The sequence below is a fragment of the Larus michahellis genome, chromosome 1 (assembly GCF_964199755.1).
Source record: "Larus michahellis chromosome 1, bLarMic1.1, whole genome shotgun sequence".
NCBI lineage: Eukaryota > Metazoa > Chordata > Aves > Charadriiformes > Laridae > Larus > Larus michahellis.
This window is the reverse complement of record NC_133896.1, coordinates 136,073,736-136,101,669: the sequence shown is the minus strand read 5'-3', so window position 1 is coordinate 136,101,669 and position 27,934 is coordinate 136,073,736. Positions and strand designations below refer to the sequence as shown.

Here is a 27,934-nt window from a genome sequence, read left to right as displayed (position 1 = left end):
CTTTTTTAAGCCATGCATGATTTGTTGATGTCTGTGCATGAGTCAGCATGAAGAGGTTGATTCTCACAGGTGCAAACTGATTGAAAGGAATAATTTTAATATAGCTTTCTGGTTCCTGCTGTTTTCTGCTTTCACAAAAATGGCAAGGACAAAACAAAGGATTCTTCCTGTGTGTATGCAGGTTCTGACAGGAGACTTCCAAACTTAGTACCTGGGAGGTGCATGTTTCTAAAGCCAGTTGTCTTTCATTTGTATCTGTTAACCTGTCAGGCAAAAGGTAGCTTCTTTGTCCTGGGGAGTAATGCAAGCAGGGGCTTCAGGGTGTTCTTGGAGAAAGTCCTCTCATTCTTGTGAGGCATGCATTTATTCTGTAGTCCTTTTTCAAGGAAAAGAACCAGTTAAGGGAACTGTTGTCATTCTGAACTCATAGTTGAGCCAGTGATATTTCTGTGGAAACTTCTCTGGATAGTCTAACACTAGTGTGCTCTGCGCACTGATTTTTTTCCATGCTGGCAGATCCTTTTAACCAGGACAAAAGGAGTACGGTTGTTCAAGTTTTAAGAAAAAGATTGCCATGCAGGAGTTGATGACTAAATGATAATCACCAGTTATCTACAAATTATTCTGTACTGCTTTGTACTTATGTATGTAGGGGAGAGGGTGGGCTAGTAAGATGAGGCTGTTGGCTTTCCATAAACTATGGCGACTTTTGTCGCTTTGTTTTTTGTTATTTCTCCATTTGTTTTAGTGCCTAAAGGAAATCTAGGACATGTGAAATACAGGCACTGGAGCCTGAAGTTTCTCCTTGTCTCTGGATTTTAAAATTTATGAATGTTTTGCTCACTAAGCATTTCTGCAGCACATACCTAATTCTGGAGTTTTTATCATAATTAAGACTGAGATATTTTTCCAATGTCAATATTATACCTCAGATTAGTCTACGAATGAGAGGAACACCTGTAAGCCTGGTTACTGTAGTTCCAGTCGGTGGTGGTGGAGGGGAGGTGCTGAGGGTGGCCTGATGTGACTGCGGTGGGCTTGGTGGCCAGAGCAGTGAGGTGTGCTGTTGCAGCAGGTTGAAGGACCAGCCTCCTGCTCCTTGCCTCTGGAACTGCCCCTGGGACTTCACCTGGCTAGAGATGAATCTCTTTTCTCAGGTGTGTTCCCTTCATCGGCTGTACCTGACACCTTCCGACCTTGTCTCTGCATATTTCCTTTTTCCTGTGAGGTTTTTGAAGAATTGAAGTTGATGGGTAGAGAGTGCCCATGTGTGAGAATTTCAGACTTGCACAACACAATGACTTAATATATTGAAACAATTAATTTAAACGGCTCTGAACTGAAACAATATGTCAGTCATTCAGGTTGCTGTTTACTATTAGCATATTCTGCATTTTGGCTCCTAATGTACTCTAACTCATAATGTGTTGTTAATGAAGCAGTTCACTTAACTTATGTTTTTTTCTTCACCTTTCTCCACTGAAAGTGTTAGCTACCAAGGGAAAAATACATTCAGAGATGTGGAAGCATATATAAGTGCTTTGATGTGCCCTGTTTTGGTTATATTGCATTCTTTCTTGCTTGCTAGAGGAAATGATTCAAAATCAGGGTAAGAAGAATTTGAAGTCGGAAATGGGGTGAATATTTTCAAATGAGAGCTAATCTGTTCCCATAGCTTACTAAGATTTTTGTCAATCCTCTGGTATGAGGAGGTCTTAAACCAGAATATTTTTAGAGATAGTCTGGCTCAATAGCAGATTACTGAACTGAGTGTTAGAGTATCTGGGTGAAATTAGTTAGTGTTATGCAGGAGGCCAGACTGGATGCTTACAGTAGCTCTGGACTTTGAGCTGTGCTTATGTTCACAGATTGCTGTCAAATGTCTTCTCTGCTGCTAAAATTTCAGAGGAACATCTGCAACTGCTGGAGATCATCTCTTCAACTGAAATACCAAAATTGTCTGGCTTAACTAGGCATTAACTCCCTTGAAAAATAGGGATCTCAATCTTGTACAGTGTTTTTGTTTCTGTTCTCTACAGTTGAAACTCTGGGCCTCTTCATTCTTTCTGACAAATAATTATCAAATACTTAAAACAGTATTTCATACTTGGTGACCAGATTGTTTCCTTTGTTTCTGATTAGCAAAAAAATTTAATGACTACTTGAATTAACATTTTGATGTAGATTCAAAGGTGTCTGTACAGTTCTGATCACCATTGTCCTTTTTGCTTATCAATGCTTGATATAGGATATCTGAGTTTGAAGTGAGTGGTGGCAAGTGGATTTGGGTGAGAGATCCTGAGGTTGCTGAAGCTTCCTGATGCCTTCAAGCAACCACTGATGCCTCAAACACTTTAAAAAGGAGTCTTCAACTTTGGAGAATTAATTAGCCCTTTGAGGCAAATCTTGTGTGGTATAACCAAAAGGAGATCTGATGAAAGAGCCTGTTGTTGTCATCTTAATTTCCTAAAGTTAATCGCATAATAGGAAGAACTCAATCAAGCTTGTGCCTTGCTGCTTAGCAAAGAAATGTAGTGGTGAATGACGAGCAGCTTGTGAGGGACTAGTATGTTCATGGAGCAGAAAAACATCAGTGATGATTTGTCCTGCAGTCTCTGCCAAGATGCACCTAGCAGGAATCCTTGAAGTTGTTGAAAGCAGCCAGGCTAAATGTGGTATGAGCACTTCAGTTCTTCCAGAGTCTGTTCTCCATCTTACTACTTCAATATCTTGCAGGAACTGTAAGGTGGAGTGGTCTGGGTGTTAGGTGCATACTGCTTCAGTTTGGGTTTTGTGCTAATTTGCTGGCCTGGAAGGGAATGCTGTGCATTATTCAACTCGGTTCTTGTTTAACATTGTTGTGGTGGTAATGTAAGAAATAAGTAAGGAGAGGAAATGAGCATGGGTTTCATAAGAGATGAGGGATAAGGTGAAGGAGTGGGGCAAGGAAGCAAATGCCAAGCAAAATGAGGGGACCACATGTCTGAAGTAACAAAAATTCTTTGAATATACTGGCGCTGGAGCAGCAGCTCTTATCCTCCCCAAAAAGAGTGTTGATGCATGCCGGAAACTGTAAGTTTAAAGTGAGCAGTGCAAAGTTGCCTTCCCAGTGCATGAGAGCAGAACCAGGTTAAGAACTGTGGCTCTAATTAAGGCCCCGCTTATTTGTGCTTTTGTCACAAAAACATGGTGGCTTGATTGTTGGCCACTTACTGTAACCCCAGTTACTGGGCACATAAACTGTGTACTCAGAGCCTTAATTATTGCCTGCGCCATGGTGTGGTACCTGACTGATGCTGGACAGGAAATATAAAAACTTACTGGTACAAAAGGCACAGTTTTTGACAGGAGGGTGAGGAGGGGGGAAAAAAAGCTTCACAGTGGTAGTGGACTGTGTGTGGAGTGTCTCATCAGTGAGGGTAAAAATCATCAATGGTGCTACTGAGAAAAGGCCAGCAGTCAGATCACTTACTGTTGTCCAACAGAACTTATTCTTCATTAGTTTTATTTCCCCATGATTTGCAACATGAGTTAGTGAGATGTAGACGGTGAAAAATATTTATCTCAGAAAATGCATTCAAGATCAGATAGTATGAACAGTAAGAAGCAGGCCCTTTCCGCTTTTAATAAATATCCTTGGCAAGGTATTGGGGAACTGGTTTGCTCTTGGCTTTGTGTAGAGGAAAACTGAAGTGAATGCTTTATCTGTTATTTCAGCCTGTCTTGTTAAATCATACAGGGATAATAGAGTCCAGGCTTTACAGATGGGCAAACATAGATTTCAAGCAATAAAGTTTTCAGTTTAGTCTGCTGTGGAGTTGTGTAAAGAAGGTAGATGAGCCAAATTTTGTGATTTACTTGGTATAGATTTGTTTGCTTGTTTGAAGCTTGTACAGATCAGTAACATCCTGGAGACTATTGCTGATTGTGTCTGTAGGCTACACTTACTGGTTTCCAAAGTGTATGCATTTGGGGGCAGGGAGTAAAACAAAATAACTACCTCAGGAATAACTCTTCAATAGCTTGGGGCAAGGGGAACAACGAGTGAGTGCTGAAGCATTTGGTTATAAACTGTGCTTCTAATGTGGCTGTGGCAGGTGATTTCTCTGATAGAAAGACTCTAAATCCTGGTTACATTATTGATATATTGCATGACTGCCGTGGCTTAGTTCTGTGTTTGTGAAGCAAAAATGATACTTCCCTTACTGGGACAGCCTGTAGAGTAATACTGGTAGATCTCTCGCTGATACACCAGTATGACAGTCTTTCCAGTTTTGTTCCCGTTCGGGTAGGTGTGCCTTTACCATCATCCTCTATGAACTTGCCTCATCAATTCCAAAGTCTGACAAAACTTGCAACTTGTTTTTGGGACGCTTATTTGAATGGTGCATCTAAAATGGCTGTAATGAAGATTATTTAAAAAAAAACCAAAACCCTCACAAAACTAATGTGTACAGCAAACCTGGGGCTTCTGACACTTGCACATTCTGACCGAAGAAACATCTTTATGGACAAATAATCAGCTTGCTTTTGAAGATAATTACCAGAGTAACTTCTTTAGTTACTTCCAAGGGAATTTTTGTGAGGCCTTTTCCATAGCATCATGAAGAATTCAGCTGGGGGGGGCTTGCTCTGTCCTAGATGTTAGAAAAAGGATGTTTCTATAGGGCAGAGTGGATAGGGTGTCTTGTCCTGTCTAGTTTTCAATGCCTTTGGAAAAAATGTCAAGCCATAAGACAGGGAAACTACTAAGTTTCTTGTCAGTGCTGTGGTTTCTTTCTGGGGTTGTTTGTGTGTTTTTAAGAGATTAAAAAAAAAAAAATCACATGAGTAGGGACTTCACTGGATTGTGATACAGTTGGTGACCAATAGTAGCCATATAAAAGTACTCTTATTACATCCATTGTAGATAACCAGTTTTGCTCAGGGGTAAAGACTGATGTAAATTGTTTGGATCCCCATTCACTGAAGAACATATCTCGGGATGGAGGTGGGGAGGGGAGAAGGTACAGGAAAGCTATTGTGCAGATGAAACTCGGAGTATGTACTCCAGGCTGCCAGCAAAAACTGTTGAGCCTTTTAAAAAAAAAAAAAAAATCCTTACTAATTTTTTTCCCTCTTTAATCTCACAGCTGATTGCAATGCTGTTCTTAAAGCTCTACAGCCCATTTTTCAGGAGCAGGGAATGACAGAAACAGTTCATAACTGGGAAGACCATGGTTATTTAGCAACCTACATCAAAAAAAATGGCAGGTGAGTAGATTTCCTTCCTATAAATTATGTCCTCTGTTCTCTCTTAAAAATATTTTTCTCCCTGTGTTGGATCTCCTTCTGGGGTGGAGGCAGGGCAAACTGTTCTTTTACCAGCCTTGTGTATGAAGTGACTAAAATAAAGCATAATACTGTTGATGATCTTGTCTATGTCATCTTGCAATGTCATCTTGCTGTTTGGATATCAGAACAGTTGAATTCTGGTCTGCATTGACGCAGTGACATTGTATGATGTCTTGGTCTCAGGGCCAGTCCTTCCAGATGCAGGAAAGCTCAAATCAGTTAAATGTATTTGTAATTCTTATGACAATTGAATATGTCTAAATATGTTCAAGTCTAACCTTAGCATGTGAATGATGAAAAATTTCTGTCTCTGTCTTGTTGTATGTGCTTTTAAACACTTTATTATACACTCTAATTTCTCAAGCAGTGACTGAAGTAACTTAACAGCATGATAAAGGTGGTTGGTGTCATTAGTGACACTTGCATAAACAGAATCTACTGGGATAAACTGGTGAGCAAAACCAAATTCACTTTATTTCCTGAAGCTGCTTTACAGTGTCAGGGTTAGTTAATTACTGCATACACCTATTTGTTTATAGTTACTCAGTTGTCTGTTCTTGACACTCATTGTGGCAGTTGCTGCTTTTGTTCTGGAAATCTCTAGTTCTGTGTTCAAGATTGGAGTTGAGCTAAATAACCTTTAATTTGTTGTCTCTCTTCTCCTGGGTGTCTTGTTAAGCAGCTCAGTTGGCCACGTTCCTAATATATGAGAATTACCTAAGGATTTTCAAGTTGTATTGTTTCTGTCATTATATACATAGAGAGAACTGGTATATCTAGTAGGAAAATTGGATCCTAGGCAAGTGTGTTGCCTGCTGGAATTTGTCTCTGTTTACTGTGTATGAACATATTTGTATGTACTGAACATATTTGTGTGTACAGCTCTATATGTATTTTACATATATAAGTGGTGTAGACAAGTTACGCTGGTAAACTTGGGGCCTGACTTAAGGTAACAAATAAGCTGGCATGAGTCTAGTCCTATGTTTATATCTTTCCTGGTAATGCTCTATGAAGTTCTAAGTGTATTTCAGTCATCTTTTCAAATGTGACACTGTCTCTTTCTGTTCAAAATTATTTGGTTTTTTATACTTGATGTGCCTATTATTTTTCTCTTGTTTTTGTGTGGTCTATCTTATTCTGGTTTTAGTTACTTATGCTTTTATGTTCTTCCTGAATAAAGATTCCAGTTCTGTAGAAGCTTTTGTTTCTGAGGTTGGTGAAAAGATAGCCAAGTTGGTAATTTAGTACTCTGGTGCTGTCCTTTCTCTGTATTGGGTTAAGCTTGTACTTTGTTCCCCTAAAAAGATAATGCCAAGGATACACAAACTCTGAATAATTAGAAGGTAAAATATCTAAAAGTAAAAAGGACTTACAAGACTTAAAGGTTGGCTTTCTTTCATTACATGGCCTCATCTTGCTTACCTGTGTTTCCTTGAGTCTGAAAGTGACATGAGATGTGAATTCTCAAATTGGCTTTCCCCTTGGCAATCTCATCTGGTCATTTTTCTTAAGAAGACAGCCTCTTCTAAAGGAGCCATTTCCAGACTTAAATTACCTATCTTCTGACATGTTCCAGGAACTTTCTGGAAGACTGTCTTCTATTGTATAACATTTCCAGGAGATAGCTGAACTGGCATCTGGAAGCATCTCTGAGTAAGGTCCTTATAAATCTAAATCTTAAAGTATCTAACCTGATTTCTTTTACTACACTGTCAACTGAAAATACTGTCTTCCCCAAGTGCCTAGAGTAATACTAATGAATGATTGAAGGGGGGAAAAAAGGATGTAAAAGTTGACATGTCTGCATAGGAGAGCTGGGGAGCTGTGCACTGAGCTTCAGGAAAAAAATGTGAAGTTTAAGATCTAAATGCTGAGGCATCCACATAAGACATGAACGGGCTTTCTACTACTGCAGCACCATTTTTGCCTTTCCTGATTTGCATAGGCTGATTGACTTGCTCTGTCACTCTCCATTTGATGTGTGTTTTTTATCAGTCAGATGTAGAAGTCTCCCCTTCTCCCTGTAAATATGCAGGTGCTGCAACCTTGCCTTTCCTTGTTCCCCCATGTGTACTGTGCTTCACTCTCTGTATTGCTAATCCAACCATCAATGCGCTGCCCAACAGGAATGTGGATAACTGTCAAAAACCTTTCATTGACCTTAGTTTTAATATTTTGTCAGCTTAATATTAAATTGTCTACAAGTGTTGTCAGTTCAAAATTGTTTGCTAATGAAGACTCTTAACACTTAAGAAATAAGTTCTCAAAGTTCTGATATAATACAGATCTAGAAATAGTTGACCTTCTAAGAGAAGCTATCCGTAAGAGCATCCTAAGCATAATAACAAATTGCAGTTTGTGATGCAGCCTCAAAAGTGAAGAATGAGTGTGCTCAGAAGAGCTCAATATTAAGAGGATATCGTTCCCTTTGCAAGTGGCTGGCTTGGTGTGTTTTTTTCTTAGTGCACTGCTAAATGTCAATTAATAAAGAATGATTATTGTTTTCTCTTGGTATATTCATTGCTGTCTGAACACCGGAGCATACCGGATTTATTTCCTCTGGAAATTACTTACTTTACTAGCCAATTTACTGTAGTGGTGTGAGTTAAAGTACTCTTCTGTGCTTAGCCATGCCCATTGAAAAAAGTACTGAATTGGGGAACAGCAGCATGTGCAGAACTTCCTGTGAGTTTTGGGACTTCAGCGGTTTTGTTTTCTTGAGTTTTCAGATCACTTAAAGAAACTGCATGTACTTTTTTTTTTAGGCAGCCTTAAACAGCATATTTCTGTTAATGTCAGTTGATGGAGTTTCAGTTAAGTGAAGCAACTGAGGGTGTGAACACTTAAAAACAGAAACAAACATTTCATGAGTGGTAAGAATGAACTGGTGAACATATAGAGGATGGTGTGAGGCTGCACATACAAGCACATTTTTAACCAGCCAAAGGGGACTGAGCCATTGCGAGACAAAGATGTGCAGCTGATGCAACAAGCCGAGTACTAATCCCAGGAAAAAAATGTTTGAGATGATAGTGATACGTTGATACGTTGCTAAACAGTGTCTACAATCCGAAATCTGCAGAGATAACGCAGACCCACAGCCTGCAGGCTGTCCCCAGTTACAGATTGCTGGACTGTGGGCAAATCTGTTTGGCTGTTGACAAAACTGTCTCTGACAAAGACACGGTGTGAACAGCCCCGCGGAGGGCTGCGGTTGTTAAACGAATTGGAGCTGATTTGGGAATTAAGCCGTGCTTTCCTGTTGTCATTACCAATGCAACAGAGCTCAGCTCTCCTTTGTCTGAAGTTAAGCAAGCAAAAGTCACATGTGGCAACTCTACCTGGTCCATTTACTTTGTGAAAGACTCCGACAAAGGACCTAATTGAGGGAAGTTCAGCTGAAAACATTTACTGATGGGGTTGTCAACACAAGGCTCGAGGCTGGCAGGAAATGGCTCACTTGAGCCACTCAAGTCCCTGTCTGTAATGGTGGCGACGGATACGCTTCTCTCTGTTCTGCCAGCCCCCTTGCCCAAACGCTGAATGGGGGAACAGTAGCACAGGCGGGAGAGGAGCTCTATCCCTGAGTTTTTTTGGGGCCTCGAAGCCTCGTTTTCTTGAGCTGTGTGTGTTCAGATCACTCCCAGAATGTTTTTGGGGTCACTTTTCATAAAAGTGTTTCAGTAAAAGCAGCATGCTTTTGTTGAAGTGTCGCTTACCCTAGCTTAGACTGGACAGTTAAAGATTTCACATTCCTAACTTTTTTTACCTTGTTTAATGTCACGAGGCCCAGTATATCTTAACAGCTTAAAAAAAGTTCTTAAATCTTGGGTAAGAAGAAAATCATTAAAGCTGATCTTTGGAAATAGTTGAGTATCTTCTCAACTAATACTACATTTTGATAGCATCACTGCTTGTGAGCAAGTAAGTACTCTTCTGTTACATAGTGTGTGCACCTACCAGGGATTTTTCTTGACCTCTGTGCATCCACATTCCCTCTTTTGTCATGTTCCACCTGAAAGTTATTTAAAACACCACAAAACCTGAAACTTAGAGTCACTACTTCTACAGAAGACTTTTAGAAAAGCTTTGACATCCCCTATACACACATCCATTTTTAGCTTCTGCCCTGTGTCTGAGTTCTTGTTTAAAGAAATGTAATCCTACTGGCATTTGACTTCGCTGTTCACAACAGTGCAAGATTTAGCCAGTTGAAGTTGGCTTATATGTCACTGTGATGATGATGAATATGTTAACGCCATGAAGGGAGGGGTGAGTGTTTTTACTTTTTTCTCTTCTATGTGTTGTGGTTTAACCCCAGCCAGCAGCTACGACCATGCAGCCTCTTGCTTACCTACCCCCACCCTCCAAAAAGGGTAGGGAGAAAAGGAGGGGAAGGGGGAAAGACTGTTTAATAGAGCAATAATGGAAAAGGAAAATAACAATGGTAAAAGAATATACAAGACACAAGTTGCTGCTGCTGCCTGGTGGATTTGGTTGCCCAGCCTGACCTGAGCAGAGATAGCCAATTTCCACACCCTGCCAAGCCCCACTTACATACCAAGCATTGTGTCTATGGTACGGAATATTCCACTGGCCATTCAATTTTTTGTCTGTGTTCCTTCTCAGCTTCTGTGGGAAGCCGAAAAAGCTCCTTGGCTAATGTCAACATCGCTTAGCAACAACTGAAATAATATGCATTGTTGACATTCATTTCATACCAAATCTGAAAATACAGCAAGCACTAGAAATAAAATTAACTCTGCATCAGCTGAAACCAGGACGCTATGTTAGTCTTTTGCTAACCATTCTACATGCTAGTCAGCATATTTTAAAGGAGCAGGATGAACGTTCCTCCGCTCTTTGTTTCAGGTTAAAATGTTGTAGTTTTTTCATGGAGTTACTTACCCAAAGTGCAAAAATGGGCTGAAGAACAGGAAGCAGTTGCTAGGAACTAGCAGTTTAAACCAATGAAAGCTACCGTGGTTCTAATTTCCTTATTTTGTAAAAAGAGAATAGGGATAATGCTATAGTGGCTGCTTATTTCCTTAAGGTTCCTTAAGTACTTTGTAATTAACATGAAAAGCATTTTAAAAAAAGAGAGAATATGCTTTATTGAAACAATGTCATGATGATTTCTTTTATTTATTTTGTGATTTCCTAGTATTAGCAGGTTCCAATTTCCAGGTGATACTTTTATTGGCAATCTGTTTTTCAAATACTCAAACTATTCCATGCGTTCTGTAGTGACTCAAAGTTAGTTTATCAGCAGGTAAAAGCTTTGACAGGTGAAGAGGGGTTTGTTAGGTACCTGTCTGTCTATCCTGTTTTATTCCCTGGGTGCAGTGTGGAGGAAATCCTTTTTCATTGGCATTACAATGTTTCATACTCCTCAGTACATGTAACTAAGGTAGGATACACGCTTTGGCTTAGAATGTGTTGATCTCCCTGCTTCTGGCTCTTTTTAAATAAAGAGTATGCTCATCCAAAACCTCTCTTGGTTTCAAAGAGTTACCTTTAGACTTATGCAATAGGGATTTATTTCTTAACATCTGATGTACCCTGTTCAGGTGGTAAGATGCAGCACTCAATAGAATTGTTTCTGTAGTTAAACGCATTTGCATGCAAACATGCAAAGCTTGAGTTCTGCCCTGGAAGACATGGCAAGGATGCAGGTGCAGCAACAGGGGCCTTGTTACAGTGGGGGCCACTTCTCATGTGCAGATATTGTTGCCTAATGGAAAGGAGAGCATCCCTCCTTCCTTAACTTTTTTCTCACTGCTTTTATGAAAATGTGTGCAAGCCCACAGCAAAAGTGTGGCAGGTGGTTTTTTTTTTCATTAAGACAACATGCGGGAGGGGAGAGGAGACTTTTGAAGAAAACTTAGTTTTTCACAGGTTTTTTCCCCTCGTTTGGATTGTAAAGTAATCTTTGCTATATTTTCATAGGTAGAAAATAGAGACTGTATTATCATGGTCTTTAAAGCCCTCCCCCAGATATTGTAAGAGCTGCTGCTGAAAACCTGCATTCACATGCATTCTGCCAACCAGACAAGTGTAAAGTAACAAAAACCAGCATAGCCTTTGCTCTCCACTGATGGAAGCTAGTTAAGTCTTTTGTGTGTTCAGCCTTGGCCTGCTGCTGTTGCCTTAATGCTACTAGTCTGGTTGCCTTTCTGGATGTACACTTGTACTGTTGGCTGTGTGTTTAAATCTTTGCAGGCATTTTAGCTATTTTGGGGGTTAATTTCCAACCCAAGTGACTTTTAACCAGAGTATAACCAGCCTGGGTCTGTATCAGCTTCTTTGAGAATTTTGAATTTCATTCGTGGTTGTTTACCATAAATTAACTGTCTGAGATTCTCAGCCAGACTCTCAGAACTTGAATTTTTGCCCCACTACACTGCTCCCGTCTGGTGGCTGCCTTTCATCTCTCCCCCCTGCAGGTGTTAGGACGGTGCTATTTCAGTAGAGGTAACAATTTGACAAAATGAATGATGGTTCTGCAGTTACTGTCTTCCATATTCTAACACTATCATATAATTTATGGTAAGTATGAAGTTGTGTGGTTGTGCTTTTCAGAGCAACCCACCTCTCCTTGCCTCTCATCCAGGAAAAGACCCCAAAGCAAAGGCAGTAACATCATATACTAAGGAAATGCTTCATGCAGTCACAGGGTAAGTGAAGACAATGCCAGCTGTCAAATCTTATGACAGCTATGTGATTCTTGTAGGAAAGGAATTTAAAAGGGAACTAGAGTTGTGGGACAACCAGTCTGTGGCTTATTTGTGTAAATAGCAACCCCTCGAATATGGGAATAAACTGATAAGAAGTTTTTCTAACAGTGCAAATATTTCTGGTACTGTGCCAGATCTCAGAGACCTTAGTAACTATGCTGTCTCATGAACTGCAAATTCTGTCTGTAGTGCCCCAGCTCTGAGGGCCTGGAGCAGGTCTGTTGCCTTCACCAGAAGTGTCCCTTTTCGTTGTGAAGGGTCGCGTCCAAAACCTGCTGGAGTGAGCAGTGGTTCCATCTAGCGAGCTCTGCTCTTTTGTCTTTCTCTCCTTTAAAAAACCCTAGATATTAACTCCTGGAGGCTTGCTGTTTGTTCTTACACTTATGCCTGAGTGTTTTTTCCTCTCATGTTAGGCACATTACAAAATAAACCCTTGCTGATGTGAAAATCATATAAACAGAATCCTGGTAGGGTTTTCTCCAGAGCTGTCTTTTGCAGTAGCCATTCCTCCTATGCTGAGGACTCTTAGAAGCACGCAACTGATTTGAGTCCTTTTGGTTCAAGGGGTTGTAAGGTCACAGAAAAAAGTGTTTAAAAACTCTAAAGCCATGGTGGGGTTGGGGGTGGAAGTGTGTGCGTCCTGACCTCTCTTTTTTTTTTTTTTGTTGTTTAGTGGTCCTACTTGTGTCTTAGTGCCGCTGATGGGAACATCAACTTAAGCTGTAAGATGTTGTGGTCACTATGCAAAGTATGAAGTGGCCCATGTATCATAATTACTGAACTGTGTTAGTCACCAGCGAGTGGGGCGCGGCATCCCAAAACACACAAGTAGAGTGTTTACCTGCCGAAGTTCAGAATGGCATCCTCTGTTTACTTTGCTTTTGGCAGGAGTACATTAGAGTGAGTTTGCTGGTTCTTCCGAAGCACTTTCTTATATGGCTTGTATGAGAGAAGCAAAAAGCTGCCATAGAAGTGTCTTGAATACTGAAAACACTTTTATTCTGTCTATTTGTATTCTTATATGTGGTCTCTCAAGTGGTAGCATTCTATCAGGTAGTTAAAAAGAAAAAAAAAGAGAAGAAGAAAAAAGCGTCGTTGTTTACTTTTTGACTGTCTTCTGTCCGTCTCTTCATCAGGGTAAAATAGTGTGTTTTATTTTATGCAGGAGTAATTTCCTGGTGTGGGGGGAATGCATGTATTAAGGCTTTTCTGTGTTTTCACTTAATGGCCATTGGGAGTACACCCGTTGTCTGGTCCCTAATCAAAAACACTTGTCGGGAGGACACCTAGTGGACGACCGCTGAGATGTAGCGAGAGTCACTGAAGACTCTGACAATCTGCAGGTACTTGAGAGGGGGAAACACAGTGGATGTTTGCGTATTGTATAGAAACGTCTTTCCTCCTGAAGTCAAGACCTGTGCGTAAAGGCTTCAGAAGAGTCCAAGACTCCCCAGGCTCGTCTTTTGAAGAGAAGTGGGTGATGATCTGGTTTCTCTGTCAACTGTAAACACATCGCAGCTACAGATCACTGCTGTCCAAAGCCAGCAAGAGTGTTTTTATTCTTGATTCACTTCAGTCAGTTTCATCGTTTTATCATTTGACAGTTACCAACAATTATTATCTTCAGATAACACAGAATATTCAGGATTTTCTCTCTCACTGCAGTTAAGGGTGTTTGCTGGCCAAAGTTCCCATCACCACAGGTGAGGTGGTGTTAATACTGAGGCAGACAGTTTAGGAAAGTAGCTCTGGAAGGGACAGAAAAAGGTGGGAGTGGTGGGGAGATGGGAGGTCACCTCAACTTTTTGTCTCAACAAGAGTTGGTTTGTGTTTTGCCCTTGAGAGGCTTAGTGGGGTGATAAGAGCAGACAAGCAAGGAAAGGGGCATTCAGAGAACTGCATACAGCTTTATCTGGGGTTTCTCTGTGTTATACTAATGAACTTCCATCCCTGAATACCCTTCTTTCTTTCCTCGGATGTTTCTGTTCCCATCTGCTCCTCTGCCCTTTTCTTTCACTGTATGCTTCCCTTCCTTTAGGTGATCCCCTTGTAGCCTTGTTTGGTTTTGTCTTCTCCCCTCCCCAGTATGGAAATGCATAGCCTCTGCTACTCTATTCTCATTTTCTTGTGTCCTTCCCTGTAGTTGTTATCTTTTGTTTCTTGCAAGTTCTTGAAGGTCCTCTATTTGTCCACCTAACACGTAGCATGGTGAAGCCTTACTCTTTGGGCTTTAAATGCTCCTGTAATAAATACAGTATACAGTAGGAGTTTTGTCTGTCTTGCATCTGTATTCATCAATGAGAGTTTGCTGCTGTGATTTCTTTGCCAAAGCAATGGTTTGCTTCAGGACACTTACTGTTTTTCACTTCTAAATTTTTATTCAGCTTTGAATGTGAACACTGTCTGTGTGAATAATTGCTATAACGTTTTAAAAAAGAAACAACAGCAACAAAAAACCCCCAAGAAGTGAGAAAGGAGATACAGGGGAAGGAAGGCATCCAGTTGCTTACTTAAGGCTTGATTTCAATTAAAAAACAAAACCAACACAACACACCTGTTCAGGCAGGCCTTATACTGCCTACTAGTCTCAGCTCTTTAAGTATTTTCCCCTTGTACCGTACCTGTTCTGTTCTAAACACCCTGCTTCACTGCCATGCTGTCTGCTGATTTTTAGTTATGTAGTGACTGGCAACGAGTGACTAGGCAACTTTCTGTGACTTGCAGAGGAAGACCAGAGTTGGCACTCCCAACAGTTACAGACGACTGGAAAAAGAAACATGCATTCTGAATTTAATATAACTCGTTTCAGACCGTCTTTCCTCATTTACTCTGATTTTTGGTAGTAGAATCATCATCCCTGTCTCTTTATTTTGTAGTTTTGCCAATTTGAGAATTCACCCTCATGGATTAGTGTTGGTGGATCTGCAGAGCTACAATGATCATACGAAAGGAAGAGAGGAAGTCGATCAGGTATGAGTGATGCTTATCTTACTAGGCTTATCAAACTGCGTGGGGAGCTCCTTCTTTTCTTCAGGTCTATCAAAATATATCTTGGTAAAAGATTTTTAAATATCAGAGTTAGATCAAACCTGAATGCTTACAGATGAGGAGTAGTAACACCTATTGTAGTTGCATACATATATGAGTGTTTGCGCACAAACAACACACTTTCTTTTGCATGTCCTGGGCCTCGTGTTCTTTGCTGTAAAAGTTGTAAAGACATAAGCAGCCTTGGTTAGGGCTCAGGTCTCTTCAGGTACCCAAGGCAGTGAGGGAGAAGTGATGTCCAACCTGCAACCTGGTGTATCAGTATATGACTTTTTTTTCCCTCTCTAATCTGAGAGGTGGGGAGCCTCTATACTCAAACCTCTTCCCCATGGAGAAAGATAATTTCATCTTCCCTGACATGAAGGCTTCAGAAATTGGATATTGCAGGGGAATAGGCCACTGATTTGGGAATGAAACCTTAGGGGGTTCTCGTGTTCCCCCTTCAGCTGTCCCTGAAAGGTTTGGCTATGTTATCCTGGGGGACGGCTAAACACAGTGATGACAGCTGCTACAATATGCACACTCATGCTAGTAAAAGAGGCTAAGGTGACCAGCTAGTTATTCATAGGCTTCTAATGTTACATTTCAAAGACTTTCAATGCAGGTGCTACTATTTATTGCCTTCCAAGTAGCCTAATTTTTACATTAAGCTATCATCTATAAATTCCACCTCTTTTGTTTGCTACTTTTTCAGCTTCTAAACAAAGTGGAAGAAAGAATGAAAGAATTGTTTCATGGTAATATAAAAAGGGTGAAACGGTAAGTTCTTGCATCTACTTCTGAATGTGGCTTGTCTGCATAGTTGCTAAAGATAATCAAATTATGCTTTGCCGTACTGTGATGAATAGCCTGGAGTATGAATTTATGCATTTGGTTTTTTCCCCAATATTTTAACATTGTTTTATTGCAAAATTGAAGATACTGTGAAGTTTGTCACTTTGTTAAGCTTCATCTTCAGTATTGTTCTTTTGGACAAGGATTATTTCTTTAATCTGCTGCAATGGTTGCATGAAATGGTGGGAGAAAAGGCAACCAGGAAGCAAGAGCCAGACTGCTCTGAAGGGGCTGGGGAGCCAGGGGTGGCAGAGGCATAGGCCAGGCTATGAACTGTACCCACCGGGCCACATCCCACCGGTGATTTTAAAAGTGACACTATACCTTGAATGTTGTTTTTGCGTTTTATAGCTGTATGTAAAACACAGAGGTAGTTATTTTCTTTCTTTGTTCTGGTAAAGCCTCATGTGGCGCACAGTGTGCAAATGTAGATAAGCTTGTATATGTGTATATGGGGGAGAAGCTCTCTCTTTGAGGATATTCTAATACTGAAATACAATATTGGAAGTTTGTGTAATCCCTGTGATAGGAACTTGTTAAAAATGGGTCAGGAAAAAGTCTACCTGAAGTGATCCAGATTATTCTGGTTAGTCTAGTATAAGAAGATGAACTTCCTAGAACAGTGGATCTGGCATGGATCTTGTCACACACCCTTCAACTTTTTTTTTAAATTGGTTTTGCATCCTTCTAGTGTTTGCTTCACGTATGCAGCTCCACTAGAATTAATGCTGCTGGAAAAGTTGTAACTGCCTTTTTGTTATCTTCAGGTAGTGAATGGAGGCTCTTCCTCTCACTGTGTGCTGCCATCTTGCGGCTCACTGAGGGTAGAAAGTATTGTTGAAGAGTTCATTGAGAATCACTAGTGCATTTAGAGGAAACATGTCTATGTCTGCTCTTCTGCTACAGCCTCCTCTACAAAAAAAACTCACCCATAACTCTAAAGTGTCTGTGGGAAATCTGATGAACTCTGTCCGCACATTTTGCGTAAAATGGAATGCAGTGGTTTGATTTTGATCATTCACTGCTATTTCAAATGTAGTTTGTCTTTACAGGTGAAATACTGATTTGAACCAAAGTACTTCTAAAAGGAATTAAAAAAAACAAAACACAAACAACAAAACCCAAAACAATCTATGCAGCTGCTTGAACCATTTTTAAAAATCAGTGCAAACTGTCAGCTGATCTCAAGGATTATGTTTATGCTTTGCAGGGTGACCTGACTCAGTTTGAAACACTATAACAGTTTGCTTTTTGTGTTTGTGTATGTATTTAAAATGTCTCTCAGTACAACTTTAGAATGGTGGGATCCACTAATCTCAAAAAATGGCGTTCTTAAGTGAGCTGAAGGTGGAAGAGGTTTTGCCATGGTTTTTTTGGGTCTGCGTTCTGCTTTTTTATTTTATCCATTTCTAGTTATGAGCTGATTCTTCTGCAGGGGCTGGTATGTTACGTAAATCCCCTCTCTTAGGGTAGAAATAGATTCATGTGCACATTGTAGAAGTTGTCATAAAGAAGAACTGCTTATTTCATCTGTGCCTTAATATTATTTGTTTATTATGGTGAAGCCACAGGATGTTTAGAGGGAATTTATAGTAAACGTTCTCAAATGCTTTGTGATCTTTTTTTCTTGTTATTTCTTTCTAGATTGCCAGCCATTTTGAGAGGGGGTGTTATTGATAGATACTGGCCCACAGCTGATGGGCGCCTGGTGGAGTACGACATAGATGAAGTTGTTTATGATGAAGATTCACCTTTTCAGAATATTAAAATTCTGCATTCAAAACAGTTTGGGAATATTCTTATCCTCAGTGGGGATGTTAGTAAGTATGATCTCCTTTGAGGATCTTTTGCATGAAACTGTAGGAAGTGTTGTTTTCTATCTTGCTATGGCACAGCTTTAATAGATTACTAAGGATCATGGTTCTGGTACAGGAAGCTGCATATATACATGTACACATATACCTGCTCCCGTATATAAAGTATTTTAATCAGAAAGGCTGACCAATGTAAAATCTAGAATACAAAAAAAGATTTCTTCTTCTTCCAAAGTTGTCATCTTTGCTGTGGAAGGTGGCACAGAGAGAGAATCGAAGTCAGTCTTCTCTAGCAGACCTTATTCTACTCCTTTCTTTCATATGAGCTTTTACCTGTTTGTTGCAAGTTCAGCCTCTTGAAGGCTTCTGTTTGACAGTAGAACATGCTACTTGTTGGTCTTTAAAACACAGTGGAATTCTAAAGAAATACGAAGAAGTAAGAGCTAGCATGTGCGTGGGGATAATTCTGCTGCTCCCTTGATGCCCTAAAGGAATTACCTGCTTGGTGAGATACAGAGCAGCTGTATCTTAACCCATTTAGCTGTTTTGTTGGTGAATATCTTTTGACTCTGTCGTCTTCAAAATGCTCAGTTGAACTCTTATGTTAAGAAGAGTGACCCAGCCTTTATGGGAAGGTCTTTAGATGTGGTGCTCTGTGCCTGCTGATCTTTGTACTTTTGAAAGTGAACTTGGGAAAAGATGGGATACCGTTCTTTTAAGCTGGGTGAGAATGCTGTTTGCTAGAAAATTTAGGCATCAAGGAGTATGCTTTGTAAACTGTCTCAGTACTTACGCTGAAAAGTACTGACTGGGGTAAATGAGGGACGTTGCTGTCTAGGGATAAAACACCTAATTTCAGTCTAATGGCAGAGTAATTAAGAAATTTGACTATAGCTTTTTGAAGTCACCAGAGATAGCTCTAACCATTCAGTTAGCTTTCTGCAACTGTCAGGGGTACTTCTGTGCAGATGGCAGCTGAAAAGTGGTGTTACTGAATTCATTAGCAAGGTATTTTCTAATTCAGTTAGAATTGTATTTGAAATCACCAAATTAGGTATTCCGTACTTCTAGCCAGAAATTTTAATCAGAGTTTCATATGGAGATGGGGTTTTGCTTGAACGTTGTTACAATGTACCTCATAGAAAGGGAAGTAAGCCATTACTTTTCTTACCTTCCATGGGATTTTAAAATACTGCTTTGTGACATTTCGTTATTGTGCACTTAGAAGCAAAGTGCTGATTGCCTGGCAGAATGTTAGGACATGCCATGATGTGCACAGGACTGCACAAAGCTGTGCCCTTGTAGCTCACAACTAATTACAGCTTAGGAATGTTACTGAACCTAATTGAGCAAGTCAGCAGAAAGCATACTTCAGAGCCCTTCAGCAGTTAGGTGTTAACGGTCATCCTTATGCTTCCATCCAGGAATCCACTGGGGTGCATCTAGGTTGCTCTTTTTACTTGGGGTGCAGAGTGTGCTTTCAAAAACCCCCAGATTTGTCTCTTGCAGCACTAGCCTGAGGTGAAAACTCACTGAAGTATCAACTGTGGACATGAAGTCCCAAGTACTACCCGTGTCTCTACACAGTTACAAAGCACTACGACTTTGCTTCTCTTGACACACTGTGCTTGGTAATGCTGAGGTAGCCATTTCTGGGTTTGCATTGAGAACTAGAGAAATGCTGTGTGGGATTCTGAGGAGGATCTCATTAGCTTTGGTAAATCAACAGCCTCCTGTTACCTGGACTGTCTCTTGGGAGCTATGTTCTTTCTGTACAAGCTCTTGGTTTGGTCTGTATTATACCACCTTTGCATTAACACCAAATTAATATCAATTAAGAAGAAGAAGAATTAAAGATATAATGCTTCTGTCCAACTCTTTCTCTTCCTTCCATTCAGATCTGGCAGAGAGTGACCTGGCATATACTCAAGCCATAATGGGCAGCGGAAAGGAAGACTACACTGGGAAAGAAGTCTTAATTTTAGGAGGTGGTGATGGAGGTATACTGTATGAGATAGTCAAACTGAAGCCAAAGATGGTTACTATGGTAGAGATATCCTTTGACAAATGACTGATTGTTTGTTTCAACAGTTTTCAGCCTGTGTATTCTGGTGATGTCTTAGCACTGAGCAGAATTAACTGTCAGGTTCCAATTTGCGTGAGGAGATAAGATCTAAAATTAAAATTTCTTTTTGTCAGCTTAAAGAGACCCAGTGACTATGTATTTGCGCATCATTACGTAGCATGTGCTTTCAAGTTCCCAATCCATACTAAAACTCTTGAGTAGCCATTTACATAGAACTGGAAAGGAACACTTCTGTCATGAGACCGATCTTCTCTGATAACAGAAGGCAGGTCTGTCAAGTCTGCAGTTTGGGCTGAGTTCCGCCTTCTTGGGTTTTTCTGTTTTTGTAAAGAAAATAATCCCTAGAAGCAAAAAAGTTTAATCAATAGGAATGTCAGGACTTGGCGAATTGTGTTGGGGGCAGAAATGACCAACTCTTGCCCTGTCTTAAAAATACTGATACAAAACAAGCTTTCAACATTCTCTAGTACAAATAGTATGTAATGTAAACCGTTGTTTTCCCTATGAAATGTTGGTCATCCTAGGATTTGGGATTCCCGTGCTAGAAATTAAAAACAATTATTTTTAAAGTGTAGTATTTAAAAATAAGAGTCTTAACCTAGTTTAGCTTTATGGGGTTTTCAAATACACCATGCTATTGTTCACATTTCAAGCTTTCACAGTAATGGTAACCTAAGGTACTAGAAATCCTGGTTAAAAATGAAAATAAGCACTTCCTAAACCTCTGACTGAATCTGGAGGCAAACGTATGAGGCTAGTTATTGCAATATGTATACCAAGATACACATCTCGCTATTCCTTTGTGAATGTCACCTTTTTGAGAATTTCTTTCTGAAGAAATAGGAACTGTTACTCGTATTATTTCTGGAATGTAGAATGCCTTAACCAGCTTTAAACATTGACCAAATGGTGATCGACGGGTGTAAAAAATACATGCGTAAAACATGTGGAGATGTCTTAGACAATCTGAAAGGAGAGTGCTATCAGGTAATTCTTTGTTTTTCTTTCATTAGAAGTAATATTTCACATACAGTCATACCTAGCCTGGAAGACTGCTATGGCAATGTTTTGGGAGAAAAGTCTTCTGATTTTTCTTAATTTTGTGAAGGATTTTTTCCTTTTTTATGATACTTCTAAATTTTAATAGCTGGCAGTGGGATTTCTGTTGCAAGTATACATTAGCGTCAAAATATTTTAACTCACCGTCTTCAAATTCTTTTAAAAATAATTATATATAGCTTTTAATGAATATGAAATAAGAGAATGTTTATTGCCATAGCTTACTAATAAAGAGAAAATTGCAGTAAAGATAGTGTTAAATGTCATTCTTTAAATTGATGACATTAAATTGATGAAAAGATAGAGGAAACGTACTTAAGTTAGTTGTTCTGTACTTTTGAGAATATCTGAATCTGTAATATGCATTTTAAAATTATTTTTAATTTGCAGGCAAAATCTCTTACCATTACATGGCCAGTGTATTAAAAAATTAAAAAAAAAACCAACAAAACAAACACAAACCACCATGCATCCCTGCAGTTAAGGTCTTTATGTGCTGCATCTGACAGAGCTTACAAACTAGCCCAGGTGTGACCTGACATCCTCAATAGAAATCTTTCTGTTTTCATTACTCCTCCTGAAGGCTCTCACAGGTACTAGGTTACAGGTGTGAGCTAAAAAAAGCATGCAAAAAAATTAACAGAGAAGTCACTGGAAGGCTACTTTGCCTGAGTCAGTGGCCCTTCATACAAATACCTTATTTTACTCATGTGTTGGGAGACTGCTAACCGTTGTTACCATTTGGTAGGTAGAACAGCAGTCACCCAGCAATCAATGACAGAGCTAGGAAATTCTGTCCTGCAGTGCCTACACTGTCATTGTCGTAATTCCTACTACTGTTCCTCCTCCTTATATGATGTCAAAAGTTGAAAATGGAGCCTAAAATTAAATGCATATTTAATTTTGTACTTTCCTGCTCCTCTGAATTCCTGTGAATCTGCATTTGTTCCTTTTACCTGATCAGTTTTAGGGTATTTTGAGGACTAGCTACAGTATTTCATTCTTACACAGGTTCTAATTGAAGACTGTATTCCTGTACTGAAGAGGTATGCCAAAGAAGGAAGGATGTTTGATTATGTAATTAATGATCTGACGGCTGTTCCAATCTCCACATCTCCAGAAGAAGGTTAATCTTCTAATTTATTTTCCTAAACTTTGGAGGATTTTCCACATTTCTGCCCCTCCGCTGCATAATGGTTGGCAGTTTGCAACAAAAAATACTTTGATTCTTGTCTTTTTAATAGCAAATCTGAGGGGCAAAGAACGATGGTAACACATCTGTTCATCTTGAACGCTAGAAAAAATTAGCAAGTGCCTAGGACTTTTTTAAACTGTGCTCTTATTCCAAAATAATATGAACTCATTTATTTCTTGAGAAAGTATTTGTGGAGTTCACACTCCAGTAGATTTTTCCTCAGTGTATAATTTCTTGGAAACATCTGGAAAATTACTGTGAAGAAAAACAGAGATACTTCCACCATCGTTACCACTGTATATGGGTTGTGTGGAATTTTTAACTGGTTTTTTTTTGATCTTGCTGGTTTGTTGTTTTATTTTGGGTTTTGTTTTTAAGTATAGGATAGCTACTTTGCAAGTGAATATGTAATACGTTGCAAGTGAATATGTAATAGTGAAAAAACCAGTAGTGTGCATTTCTGTATTTAAATCATACTTCATATGTAGATTCCACATGGGAATTTCTGCGGTTGATTCTTGACCTCTCAATGAAAGTCCTGAAACAAGACGGAAAATACTTCACACAGGTATGATATCTGGATGTGAAAAAGTATTGCTGTATGTGTATTGCAATCTGCATTTTTCAGATGGAAAAAAAAAGGTGACGAAACGAAACTAACTAAAAATCTACTAGAATCATAGAATACCAAGTTGGAAGGGACCTCAAGGATCATCTAGTCCAACCTTTCTTGGCAGAAGCACCTGTCTAGGCAAGATGGCCCAGCACCCTGTCGAGTTGAATTAGCGTCCAATGTTGAGGAATCCACCACTTCCCTGGGGAGACTATTCCAATGGCTGATTGTTCTCATTGTGAATAATTTTCCTCTTGGATCCAGTCGCAGTCGTCCCAGGAGTAACTTGTACCTATTACCCCTTGTTTTTAACATGTGACCCCTTCTAAAAAGGGAGTCTCCATCTACTTTGTAGCCACCCTTTAAAGAGTGAAACACGGTGATAAGGTCTTCCTTGAGCCTTCTTTTCTCAAGGCTTACTAGCAAGCTGGTTTTCTCTTTTTAATGACTCCTTAGGGATTTTTGCATGAAATTTGGGCTTTGCTAACTGACTTGTCTTTTTTCATGATTTCAGCTGAATTTGTAGCGCTTGTATCTTTGAATTTAGAAGTATAATTTCAAGAATCAACTAGGCATACAGAATATTTTAGCTGTAAGCAATTTTGGAAAAGCAGATGTACTTTATAAACAGATACATGGTTTTTAAGATAATGTAGGGTGTAAGACATGAAAATTTGTCATCCATAAAGGTATAAGAATTTGACATAGGTGCAATGGGACGAGAAAATGAGTCATTTGGGAGTAAATACTCTCTTTTTGCTTGGTATCCACTCCTAATGCAAGTCACTGGTGTGGCTTCTGCAAAATGGATTTTAAACACTTGAATATGTTTTTACAGTGCTTGGCATTTGTGAAGTATTTAATATAGTCATAAATAAGATTTTGCCCTTGTGTATGAAATTTTTAATGCAACTCTACTTAAAACCAAGTAATTTAAGACTTGTATACTTGCTACAGTATAGTCACCTCATGGATAATAGTGGTAGAGCTTTCATCTGAAGATACTTTCTGTATGTAATGCTGAATTTGTAATGCCACAAAGCTGCATGCACGTGTACAAAAACGCGACAGGACCCAGCACATGGTTGTGTGAAGTACAAATCTCTGAAGTTGTATTTCTTTTGTTGTGACCATACCTTAACTAGTCTTCTGATGTGTGGAGCATCTAAGTACAGCATTTTGAACAATCTTGTTAAGATCTGAAATAATGTAGCTAAAATTACACACTTGGACTCTGTTGCTATCAGCGTAAAGTTTCTGAGGCATGTAAAGGAACTAGTTTACTGTAAAATTGGGTAGGTTTATAAAGAAATGCAAAATTCATAGAATGAGGTTTTGGGCATCTTTAATGTGCTGCTTTATTTTAAAATGCTGTGGTTGCATGGGCAAGATAAACTATCTTGTGCTTGAAATGTAAAATAGGGGGTTGAAATGTAAAATAAGGGTTGTATCACACTGAATTTTAATGGCTTTTCTCTTCTGTTAATAGTGGAAATATTTGACACTGTGATATTGGAAGAACACTACATTTTTTGGACAGAGCAAGCATTTGTGTTGCAGTTGTCACACTTGTAACACGCACACTGAGACTAGCCCACTTTATTAGGAAGTACGTAGATGTATGTCTGTGGAGAGGTACGTGTCAGATTTTGGAGAAGGACCCTGGGAAGAAGCTGGAGTGATGGCTGTGCTGCAGCCAGGGTACAGGGGGGGTGGGTTTGTGTCAGCTGAAACCAATAGAGGTTTAGGCTAGCCCAGTCCTGCTGCCTGTCCTGTCCTGATGGGAGGAGATAAGCCAGCTCTCCAGCCTCTCTGCTTGCACAGGAAGAAAGGATGCCAGTACTGCACCAGCCCTGGTGGGTTTAAGCCATTGAGAAACTGTGGGATATCGGTTTCACAGTCCCCAAGCAACAAGGTGGCAGGATGGGAAAGAAACAGTATTAAAATTGAAGACTGAGTTTGGACTTGTGGCTAACTGATAGCCACTGGTAGCCAGTGAAAGGGCCGGAGTGTCGAAGCAGTACACTCTGGCAACTTAGTCTTCCTGAGGGTGTTGAAAAAAGGAAAATTAACATGGGGGTGAACAGCTATCAGAGCTTTTGCTATATCTGCTGATACACTACCCAGCCCATTCGATGGTCCTTGTAGCCTCTTCCCAGTTGATCCTAATTTAAAAACAGGAACAAACAGAAGATCCCCCCCCCGCCCCGAAAACTCAGTAATCTGATCATAGGAAGAACAGACTTTTAGGGATGCTTTAAATAAAATCATCTGTCTATAAATTAGATTTTGAATTAAACTAATTAAAGCTGGATATCCAAAGGATTGGGTTAGACCATGGACAGAAGTTCAGATGTGACAACTACCGACTTTGGTAGCTGAGCTTAGTCACAAACTGGGATCTGGTAAAAGGTTTTGAATGCTCTGATGATGAGCTTTTTTTAGCTCTGTGTATTAACATTGGAAGTTTAAGTTACTTTTACTCCAACTGTCTACTTCCAGGATGCTTATCTTAGATAGCAGGCTATACTTTACTTCCTGAAGGAATCGCATGCATTGTAAGGCAGTTGTGTTTTTAAAATCCAGGACTGTGTGTGCTCCCTGCACACATCCCCCCCCCACCCCCCGGCTTTCTTAAAGTGCATTTTGGTTCTCAAAAACATAAAATATGTTAAATATCATAATGAAAAGCAGTTGGGGGAATGTCCACCTATTTGTTAGAGCCTTTGTTGTGACGAGGAAATGTCTCATAGGAGAGAAGCTGCAAAAGGGTCATTGTCCTGCCATTGTCTTGGACAGTAGCTATAGTTGCTGCTTCTGCCTTGACATTATGTTCTACTAATATTCAGAACTTCTGTCCTTTGTGGTTTGTGGCCTATTCTCTGATAGTTCTGCTTGCACGGGTTACCTTGTGCGTCTTGTTAAAATGTCATTTATTTCAATGCTCAAGACATGCTTTACCCAAAAGTGAAATTCTTTTCACAGGATGCCAGCTTTTCACCTACTGTATTGCTGCCTGGTTCTCTAAATGCCACTGCTGGGGAAAAAAAAATGGAAATGCTCATCACCTCTTCATTGAGCTCTGCACGAGTTTTGGAAAGTGTTCTCTTCAGCACATGAATTGATTTTGAGGTGTTTTACAATAGACAGTACACTAGACCTTTCTGTTATTACTAGGAGCAGACTGCTACAAGTATTATTCAGGACTGCTGTTAGAAGGCAGGGTCTAGAGCTGCCTAACCGCAGCACTCCAGAGTCCAGAAGCACTGTCTGGAAAACGGTCTTTAAAATAGGCATGTTCTGGAAATAAAAACAATTGCTAGTAGGTTGATAACATGGAAGCAATATAAATAATAATGATAGGCCTTGCAGTGCTAAGAGAAAATAGTAATTCTCCTTAGACTGCAGCATAACCTCTTCTACTCCCATTCAGGATACTTTCCTGTAGAGTTCTGTGTACTGTTTACAGCCTAATTGAGAATTAGGGCTTTTGTTGTGGCACTGATACAGCTCTGAACTTTGAGAGCTTTTTCCTGCCTCTTAGTTGTTAATAATTTCATGTGCATTAACTAGAAAAAAGCTCCTAATATCCTACTAGTTACATAATGGTATTTTTGATTAATTAACTTAAAATATGAGTTCATCAAAGCTTCAGTGCACAGAAATAATCTGTTTTTCACATAATTGCATTGTCCAGATGGCATGATGCTTTCTCTTTGTCATCTGCAGGAGATGACAAAATGGTTGGTGCCGTTGCTCCAATTGGCTGAGAGTCTTGTCTGGTGCTGCACAGTTGATGGGTTTCCTAAAGATGATTGGCAGGCCAATTTGATTTTGATTAGATCTTGTAGGCCTTAATGCAGATAGTGTATTTTTAGGATGGTATGTGCATTACCAACAAAAGAAAAAACTTTGACAAAATGCGCTGGTGTATGTTAGCTTCCTTTGATTGATAACCTTTATTTCAATGAAGACCAAAGTGCGTTAAGAATGGGGTATGCACCCTGACCCAAGAGCTGAGAAGTGCTCCTAGACCAACAATTTTTTCAAAACCAAAACTCTTCCTGGGAGTGCTCAATAAAAGCAACCAATCGTGATGTAGGTAGGAGCGCACTAATGTCAAGCGGAGAGCAAAAAGCTAGGTTTCACTGGCTGATCTGTTAACATATTATTATGAAATCACATTTTCTTGTGGGATGATATCTGTTTGCAGCTTGCCTCATGAACGTAAATCAGTTACGTTTTTGTACAGCTAAAATAGTATTTGTGCTTGTCAGTAGTCTCTTTTTCCTGCAACGCTCATGATTGTAGTATGTACTTCAGCATTTGCAGGTCATAAATTACTTCGAGTTTTGGTAATGATGATAATTCTTACTCAAGCGTGACACACCATGCATGCCTTTCTTTCCCAGATCTGTGTGCCTGACTTTACTTGAGATCTTGCCAGAAGCAGCCAGGCAATGAGAAGTTCTCATGCAAAGCCAGCTGAAAATCATGAGGGCCATTCTAGTAATTTCAGGAGTGTGTCAGAGCAGAGGTCTGAAATGAACAGTTACAAGAAGTTAGGTAGTGGAGAAGATAAAGAGGAGATTTTTTCTTTTTTAAAACTTTGGCAAAAGTCAAACTCTGTGTAAAGGAGAAGGGAGATTTAAAAATGAAGATGTGGTGGGTTTTGGTGTGGGTTTTTGGCTAGGTGTTTCTGAGCAAGTTGTGATTAGTGTTTTCATCGATTTGGTAATTGGCTATGAAATACAAGAGTATATTATGCACATTGATAGAAAATAGATAAAAGCTACTTTTTTTCTAGATAATTTATTTAGGTATGCTTATCATTTGAGATTATCAAAAGAATTCTTTTTTGGTATGCTACTCTAACACACCTGGTTGTTCCCTCAGGATGCCATGGTGATCCTCAAAGCAGTCTCCAAAAGCTAATGCAGAATATCCTTTCACCACTAGGTGGAGACTGGTAACTAATATTGCTTAGCAGTTTATTAATATTTATAGAGAGATTCTGCCTGTAAAAGGCTTTTCAGACTATTTATTCATATTCCTAGGGGATGGAAGAACATATGTGGCCAATTTTAGGTTGAAGGAGGGACTTTTTGCTTGTTTCAGTTCTGGAAAGATAGAAAGGGCAGTTTATGGAGCTCATTCTCTGCTGCTGCAAGTCTGTGCTGAAGTGTACCAGGTAGAAGAACATGTCCATAC

The 27,934-nt window shown here is 39.6% G+C and overlaps 1 protein-coding gene across 1 annotated transcript in view; it reads left to right on the top strand.

Annotated features, from left to right (window-relative positions):
* The window catches only part of SMS (spermine synthase), a 50,373-nt gene that overhangs the window by 12,494 nt on the left and 9,945 nt on the right, over nucleotides 1–27,934 (top strand). Inside the window, exons 2-9 of the mRNA XM_074604931.1 lie at nucleotides 5,133–5,253; nucleotides 14,951–15,044; nucleotides 15,817–15,881; nucleotides 17,601–17,776; nucleotides 19,669–19,823; nucleotides 20,754–20,843; nucleotides 21,927–22,041; nucleotides 22,599–22,678. Coding sequence (XP_074461032.1) covers nucleotides 5,133–5,253; nucleotides 14,951–15,044; nucleotides 15,817–15,881; nucleotides 17,601–17,776; nucleotides 19,669–19,823; nucleotides 20,754–20,843; nucleotides 21,927–22,041; nucleotides 22,599–22,678 — 896 coding nt within the window. The remainder of the gene's footprint in view (nucleotides 1–5,132; nucleotides 5,254–14,950; nucleotides 15,045–15,816; nucleotides 15,882–17,600; nucleotides 17,777–19,668; nucleotides 19,824–20,753; nucleotides 20,844–21,926; nucleotides 22,042–22,598; nucleotides 22,679–27,934) is intronic.